The sequence below is a fragment of the Mugil cephalus genome, chromosome 11, assembly GCF_022458985.1.
Source record: "Mugil cephalus isolate CIBA_MC_2020 chromosome 11, CIBA_Mcephalus_1.1, whole genome shotgun sequence".
NCBI lineage: Eukaryota > Metazoa > Chordata > Actinopteri > Mugiliformes > Mugilidae > Mugil > Mugil cephalus.
In genome coordinates, this window is record NC_061780.1 from 18,785,427 (window position 1) to 18,793,435 (window position 8,009).

The window sequence follows — 8,009 nt, forward strand, 5'->3', positions numbered from 1 at the left end:
ATTAAGATTCCGTGCTAATTGTAGTCTAGGTAATTTTACTGAGATCTGCACAGAAGATGGGACTGATGTTTTGCTGGGAGGCTTGATGAAGAATAAAAAGATGCTCGTTGACTACCCGGAGGCTTCGCAGTAGGCCAGCGTGCATGGGGCCGCCACCAAGTGCAACCTACTGTGTGCGACGCTCTGTCATTACGCGCCGAGAGCGAGCGAAGACCCTTTTTTGGCACGAGACCACAGTTTTCTGGGTTTTTCACTTCACAAACATTTTTACAGGCGTGACAGGCTGCGACCGAGCAGGCCGCAACAGACAGCTCTGTCACCTCAAAACAACCACCCCGCCTTGGCCACACTGCGACAACTAAATATATCGCCTCACAGGAAGCTCCTGAGGAATTGTTGAGTCTCCCTTGGCCATATTGCGGCTTAATTAACTAACGCAGGACACAGCCGAAGCAAATTAGAGGGCGGTGGACGCTCTCTGAGTGGATGCTTTGTGGGCATCCCCGCACTGCAAACATGGCCTCTCATATCGTATCACTCATCGCGGCTAAATTGGACACCCCGTTGCCTTTCTTCATGTTTACTCTCTGTTTACCCGTTCGCTTAGTGATCCTACCTATCCGGAGCAGTTCCTCTACCTCTCCATCCCTCTATTTCCTTAATCACAAGTGCACAAGTCCTTCATGTGGCAGCAATTTGGGTCGGCCGACACCCAGTGGCAAATACTCCTGACCCCTTTTCTGCCCCCTCCAGCCTCCCCCACCCCCACCCCAACAGCCTCTGGAAAGCCACATCTATCGGCGGAGCTTTCAGGGCCTTGACTGGGAGCCTCAGCCCATTAAAGCCGGGCCCGTCAGAACTGTGTGTGCCTGCCATCTATGAAGTGGAGGTATTACAGGTTACAAAATGCTGTTCTGGGCCTATATGTGACCTAACTTGGTAATGAGCACGGCGGCCTCCTGTACTGTATTAAACTTCTTCAGAAGCTCTGTAATCCCGCTTAAACAAGCCTCACTGAGCAATTTTTATGGAAGCTTCCAGCGAGCACGCTGCAAATTTAATGGAAGTTATAAGGATCCATGTTGCTTAGCAGATAATTAAAACAAATTAAAGGAGCATGCCATTCCAGCGGCAACATCAGTTATTTATATCTTTTATATGGCTGAGTAGGAAAGGATAAAAAAACAAAAAAAAAAAACAAAGCTAAAATAGAAGCACAATTCATAGATGAGTTTATTACATCCTCACAATAGGAAACTGAAAAGCACTTTAACTTTGCGTTTACAGTAGCAGGACGCAGTTTTTTTTTTTTGTTTTTTTTTGTTGGTGCTGAGACTCCTGTTAAATTCTTTTCATTGCCACAGAAAAGCAGCGCCCTCTGACTCCGAGCAGAAGACATCATCCGCTTACAAGCTCTCACAATAAAACCCATGCACGCTGTAATAAGCCCCGCTTTGTTTCTAATACATCCAAGTGAAAACATTTATTGGACTAATTACAACGGTCTCGCATTGGATTTTCTTCCTGTGTTACACATGTTTTGGCAAGGTTCCCAGTATTGTGCCAGAGCGTCTCACCGCTCATGACTGCGCCGCTGACTGCCAGGCATCGAGAAGCAAAGGAAGGAGGGGAGAGGGCGATGGAGGGGAAGCAGGAATGGGGGATTAAATGTTTGCTCTGTAGCAAATATGTAAAACGACTCAAAGTAGATTATATGCACCCATAATTAAATGCACTCTTGTACCTGGCTGAATTATAATGGGCACATAGTTTGGAACAACTTCCTGCGTTGAGCATTAATTGATTTTTAGCCTTGATTTGTTTTTGTGCGAGTGACAACGGGACCAAAAGTGAAGAAATTTGCTCATAAACCATTCCCAGCATTCCACAAGCACTTTCCTGAAGACAAGAACATGCTGCCAGTGATGAGGCAACTGTGAGTGACTGAAAACAACAACTCACGTTCAAGACAGAAGGAGAACTAGGCTAGTGCGCATCTGTAGAAATCCTGTTGTTTACTCCTCACTAAAATGAAGACATCCTCCCTTTTGTGGTAATGGTAGTCTTGTTCTTACCTTTAAGACCTAAACATCCTGTGGTATTTGAAGCTTGTGGTCTTTGAATTACCGTAACTCACCAATGGACAAAATTCAAAGTGTGGCTGAACACTGGGAAATTGTGCTTTCTGTGAAAAAATAAATAAATAAAAAATGCTGCCTTGCCCTGACGACGCACCAACACTGTTGGATGCAAGTTGGGGGGCAACGCAAGACTGGTGAGACCCAGGAAGAGAGACATGTTTGGAGGTATTTGTTGATAAAGTGAAGTTAGTTACACCCTCAAGAAGGTCTTCCAGACAAAGGTGTTCAGCCACACTTTGAATTTTGTCAATAGCACAAACATTGTGGGTTGCGGCAATTCAAATACAGGAAGCTTTAACGGATCACCGGCGATCCATTCCATTCCGACCAAAGTGGCAACCTCCAGGACTGATAAATGAACTCAAAAAATGAAAAAATAGTGGGTCAGTCCCCACAGAACCCCGTGTTAAAATGCCCATAAACATGTTCACAGTCTGGTACTGTTTTGCCCCATCTGTGACAACTGTACAACCCTATTAAACTGAACTCAAACACTTTAAATTAGATTAAGTGCTGCCACTTTGAATGACAGGTGGGCACCCTCACAGATCGCTATCTCTATGGGTCTGCCAAATCCACTCAAGCTCAACTTCTTTGCCCACTTTTGAATTAGCCGGAGTTAGGCGGAATCTGCCCAAGCTGACACTAAAGCCCCCAAACCGCCGTTCAGGAAGGAAGGGAAATCTACGGGTGACCTCACGGAGGGTTTATGCATCTTTGGGTGCAATCGGCGACTGATTATTAGTCATTGTGATATTCAAAGATATCGCTGGATTTGCTGCATCGTCCACACATCCTCTAGTCAAATTTAGTCGTCAAATCACACACGTGATGCTGTGGTCATCTGAGCCAATCGCACATGTTAAACTGCTTTTTAGTAAATAAGTGAAATGGGGTTATTTTATTTCTTGCAAGATGCTGAAACAATAATAGTGTATACAGCCTTTCTCTAAGTCTTTATGCTTATTATTATTGTTTTTCCATGAGACGTTTGATTGCTTTTAGGTACTGGAATGATGACGTGTAGTTGGCTACGCACGCTAATGTGCAAAATGTTGCAGGACATACGCTGGCAATGTGCCTATAATGAACAATGTGTCACACCGTGGTGAGGGCGTCTTGTCTTGGGGTTGTTTTGTCCTGTCATTTCCTGTTTTATTTTGAAAAGTAACTCTCCTCTTGTTTCAGGTCACTTGCCCTTCCTCATGTGTCACCAGTCTGATTGCCTTCCCTGATTCCTGATTGTGTCCACCTGTCCCCTATTTCCCTCCATGTGTTTAAGTAGTCTGTGTTCCCCTTGTCTCGTGTCAGAGTGTTATCGTCGTCAACCTGTTCTCGTGCTTTGCTTCATGTCTTCAACCAAAGTAGTTCCAAGTAAGCCTGTGAATCCTCTCGAAGAGAAAGTTTTGTTTGTTTAGTCTTTTCTTAGTTAAATCCTTAGTCCTGAGGTTTTCCTCCATTCGGAGTGTTTTGTGTTAATTTTATGATTTGTTTCTTTGATTTGAGTTTCCTCCTTCTGGAGAGTTTTTTGTTTTCAATGATCAGAGTAACGTTTAGGTTTTTTTTTTGTGGCCATTTGTTTGTCCCTCTGTGAGGGATCTCTGAGCAATCCAATTAAAGCCTTTTTTGTCATCTCTGCATTCTGAGTCCTGAGTCCTGCTTTGAGTCTCGGCCTGACACAATGGATATGTAGCGTGTCTGTGTGAGAGTGTGTGTGTGTGTGAGAACATGTACAGTAGGTTTCTATTTTTATAATTCTGCTTTTAATATATTTTATTTTTTATACAGATTTTCTTTATTTTTTTGTCACTTTTGTGTGTGTGTGTGTGTGTGTGTGTGTATATATATATATATATATATATATTTACTTTCGTCGTATGCTCCAGACAATGAAAATAAACATACATAGACATAGACTACATTTAACTTAAGTCAAGCAAAGATTTTGTAACACTACCTACTATTTTCATATGTATGCTAGACATGATCTTTCATATATGTTAATTAACAACTCTTTATACATACATCAGTATTTTCCTCTATACTGAGAAGCAAGAACAACAATTGAACAGACACATGAGGAGAGCATTTGAAAGTTCTGAATCTCCCAGTCTTTAGGAATTTCCAAAGACTAGGAGACCATTCCTGGAAGGACACACTGCTGGTGATGAGGCAACATTGGCCCCAAGCGAGTATAAATACCTCCAACAGCACGATCAGAAAGGAAGAACTTCAAGAAAGAGTGAACAAGACTCACCAGGAGATCCTGCTGAACTATAATCCTCTAAACATGAAGACCTTCAGTGTTGCAGTTGCAGTGGCCATCATGCTCGCTTTTATTTATATTCAGGAGAGCTCCGCTGTGGCAGTCACAGAGGTAGGAACTTGACTTAAACTCTTGTCAAAATGCTAAAATACAATTCTTACGCTAAATATTTCATTAACAGGAGCACGAGCTGGAGGAGCCAGCGATCCCTGACACTCCTGTTGCCCTTGAGGAGGCATCAGTGGACTCCTGGGAGGTAAGTCACATAGGTCCACCTAAGCAGAGAGAACAAACGTGTTGGAGATGATCGCTCATGTTTCTTGTCTTTCACACAGACGCTGTATAAGAGCAGACAGAAGCGCGGCTTCAAGTGTCGCTTCTGCTGCGGCTGCTGCAGACGTGGCGTCTGTGGACTCTGCTGCAAATTCTGAAGCTTCCCGCTCTGCGTGTTGAGATTCCTGCAGCAACACCATGAATATTAGTTTTTGTTTATGCACATTCAGAGTTAAAGCTGTGTTCACTGTATTTGACTGTGTTTCTTGATATCATCATGCTGTTCAACGGGTTGATGTGATGTGGACAATTTGGATATTATGCTAAATGTTTGAGTGTGCTCTCCCAATAAAAGTGAAAGACGCAATACTACAAAGTGCAAAAGTGTTTCAATTACAAATATAAAGCAAACATGTTCAAGTGTTACTGTAGGAAAAACACAGGTGTGATGAATATAGGTGACTGGGAATGAATATCATTTAACTATTTGGTCCTCCCCACAAATGTAACTATGGCAACATTGACCTTAACAAATTATTGGTCCAAAATGCATTTCCACATAGTTCTCCCTGGTTCAGCCTCCTTCTCTATGTTTTGTGCTGCAGTCATTTGAGTGAAAGTTACCATTGATTCACTACAAAATTACATATTGCAAAAACAAACAAAAACAAAATGTATGTACAGCATGTGGGTGCTAACAATGCACCCATGTCATATGATTGATTATTTAGACTCGGGGGGTCAAACTTATTTTAGTTCTGGGACCATTATAGCACAATAGCTCCAAATTGTTCCTTTTATTTTAATGCAAAGAAGTACAAGGGCATTAGGATTTTATAATTGTATAATTGGCCATTTTTGACCACTTTTGGTTTTACCTCTATATTTCATCTTAACATTACATTGCCTTGTTTCGTGTCATTCTTTCTGGCACAACCTCACCTGTGTCATTTTACAATTATTTTGTCATTTTGACCAACTGTATTAACATATTGGACCTAAAACCACACCTCACTCATAAAATCTGAGTAGGGAAAAGTTAGATTTTTCACAGTGACATGTTTAACAAACCATTTTCACAATTTAGAATGCAAATCTAAAGTGTAAATTTCACAAGCTTATGTACAAATTTAGCAACAAAGACAACAAAACCATCTATAATTTCCATTAAAATCCAGGAAAATGTAGTCGTCAAATCACACACAGATTTTGATGTGAATGCTTATATGGTACTGTTGTGATGCTGTGGTTATCTGAGCAAATTGCACATGTTAAACGGCTTTTTAGTAAATAAGTGAAATGGGGTTATTTTATTTCTCGCAAGATGCTGAAACAATAATAGTGTATACAGCCTTTCTCTAAGTGTTTATGCTTATTATTATTGTTTTTGCATGAGACGTTTGATTGCTTTTAGGTACTGAAATGATGACGTGTAGTTGGCTACGCACGCTTATGTGCAAAATGTTGCAGCACACACGATGGCAATGTGCGTATAATGAACAATGGATATGTAGCGTGTCTGTGTGAGAGTGTGTAAATGTGTGTGAGAACATGTACAGTAGGTTTCTACTTTTACAATTCTGCTTTTAATATATTTTATTTTTATACAGATTTTCTTTATTTTTTTGTCACTTTTATATATATACATTTATTTTCGTCGTATGTTCAAGACAATGAAAATAAAGACTTAGACTACGGTTAACTTAAGTCAAGCAAAGATTTTGTAACACTACCTACTATTTTCATAATGTATGCTAGACATGATCTTTCAAATATGTTAATTAACAACTCTTGATACATACATCAGTATTTTCCTCTAAACTGCGAAGCAAGAACAACAATTGAACAGACACATGAGGAGAGTATTTGAAAGTTCTGAATCTCCCAGTCTTTGGGAATTTCCAAAGACTAGGAGACCATTCCTGGAAGGACACACTGCTGGTGATGAGGCAACATTGGCCCCAAGCGAGTATAAATACCTCCAACAGCACGATCAGAAAGGAAGAACTTCAAGAAAGAGTGAACAAGACTCACCAGGAGATCCAGCTGAACTGAAATCCTCTAAACATGAAGACCTTCAGTGTTGCAGTTGCAGTGGCCATCATGCTCGCTTTTATTTATATTCAGGAGAGCTCCGCTGTGGCAGTCACCGAGGTAGGAACTTGACTTAAACTCTTGTCAAAATGCTAAAATACAATTCTTACGCTAAATATTTCATTAACAGGAGCACGAGCTGGAGGAGCCAGCGATCCCTGACACTCCTGTTGCCCTTGAGGAGGCATCAGTGGACTCCTGGGAGGTAAGTCACATAGGTCCACCTAAGCAGAGAGAACAAACGTGTTGGAGATGATCGCTCATGTTTCTTGTCTTTCACACAGACGCTGTATAAGAGCAGACAGAAGCGCGGCTTCAAGTGTCGCTTCTGCTGCGGCTGCTGCGGACGTGGCGTCTGTGGACTCTGCTGCAAATTCTGAAGCTTCCCGCTTTGCGTGTTCAGATTCCTGCAGCAACACCACAAATATTAGTTTTTGCTTTTGCACATTCAGAGTTAAAGCTGTGTTCACTGTATTTGACTGTGTTTCTTGATATTGTCATGCTGTTCAACGGGTTGATGTGATGTGAACAATTTGGATATTATGCTAAATGTTTGAGTGTGCTCTCCCAATAAAAGTGAAAGACTCAATACTACAAAGTGCAAAAGTGTTTCAATTACAAATATAAAGCATGTTCTGTAGGAAAAACAGGTGTGATGAATATAGGTGACTGGGAATGAATATCATTTAATTATTTGGTCCTCCCCACAAATGTAACTATGGCAACGTGGACCTTAACAAATTATTGGTCCAAAATGCATTTCCACATAGTTCTCCCTTGTTCAGCCTCCTTCTCTATGTTCTGTGCTGCAGTCATTTGAGTGAAAGTTACCATTGATTCACTACAAAATTACATATTGCAAAAACAAAATGTATGTGCAGCGTGTGGGTGCTAACAATGCACCCATGTCATATGATTGATTATTTAGACTCGGGGGGTCAAACTTATTTTAGTTCTGGGACCACATTCTGACATTATCGCACAATAGCTCCAAGTTGTTCTTTTTATTTTAATGCAAAGAAGTACAAGGGCATTAGGATTTTATAATTGAATAATTGGCCATTTTTGACCACTTTTGGTTTTACCTCTATATTTCATCTTAACATTACATTGCCTTGTTTCATGTCATTCTTTTCGGCACAACCTCACCTGTGTCATTTTACAATTGTTTTGTCTATTTGACAAACTGTATTAACATATTGGACCTAAAACCACACCTCACTCATAAAATCTGA

The 8,009-nt window shown here is 40.9% G+C and overlaps 2 protein-coding genes across 2 annotated transcripts; both read left to right on the forward strand.

The window, feature by feature from the left end:
* Positions 1 to 4,357: 4,357 nt before the first annotated feature.
* Positions 4,358 to 5,049, forward strand: LOC125016458 (hepcidin-like). Its single transcript, XM_047598962.1, has 3 exons — positions 4,358 to 4,518; positions 4,589 to 4,663; positions 4,743 to 5,049. The coding sequence occupies exons 1-3, from the start codon at positions 4,432 to 4,434 to the stop codon at positions 4,836 to 4,838; spliced, it is 258 nt and encodes an 85-aa protein (XP_047454918.1). The 5' UTR covers positions 4,358 to 4,431; the 3' UTR covers positions 4,839 to 5,049.
* Positions 5,050 to 6,668: 1,619 nt separating this feature from the next.
* Positions 6,669 to 7,415, forward strand: LOC125016459 (hepcidin-like). Its single transcript, XM_047598963.1, has 3 exons — positions 6,669 to 6,834; positions 6,905 to 6,979; positions 7,059 to 7,415. Exons 1-3 carry the CDS (start codon positions 6,748 to 6,750, stop codon positions 7,152 to 7,154), a joined length of 258 nt encoding a protein of 85 aa, XP_047454919.1. The 5' UTR covers positions 6,669 to 6,747; the 3' UTR covers positions 7,155 to 7,415.
* Positions 7,416 to 8,009: the final 594 nt, after the last annotated feature.

What these genes read in the sequence shown, in the direction of transcription:
- LOC125016458 (XM_047598962.1), top strand. Translation starts at nt 4,432, where the DNA reads ATGAAGACCTTCAGTGTTGCAGTTGCAGTGGCCATCATGCTCGCTTTT. An exon ending in CCGCTGTGGCAGTCACAGAG is followed by an intron (nt 4,519 to 4,588) that starts GTAGGAACTTGA and finishes TTTCATTAACAG; the next exon opens with GAGCACGAGCTGGAGGAGCC. An exon ending in CATCAGTGGACTCCTGGGAG is followed by an intron (nt 4,664 to 4,742) that starts GTAAGTCACATA and finishes TCTTTCACACAG; the next exon opens with ACGCTGTATAAGAGCAGACA.
- LOC125016459 (XM_047598963.1), top strand. Translation starts at nt 6,748, where the DNA reads ATGAAGACCTTCAGTGTTGCAGTTGCAGTGGCCATCATGCTCGCTTTT. An exon ending in CCGCTGTGGCAGTCACCGAG is followed by an intron (nt 6,835 to 6,904) that starts GTAGGAACTTGA and finishes TTTCATTAACAG; the next exon opens with GAGCACGAGCTGGAGGAGCC. An exon ending in CATCAGTGGACTCCTGGGAG is followed by an intron (nt 6,980 to 7,058) that starts GTAAGTCACATA and finishes TCTTTCACACAG; the next exon opens with ACGCTGTATAAGAGCAGACA.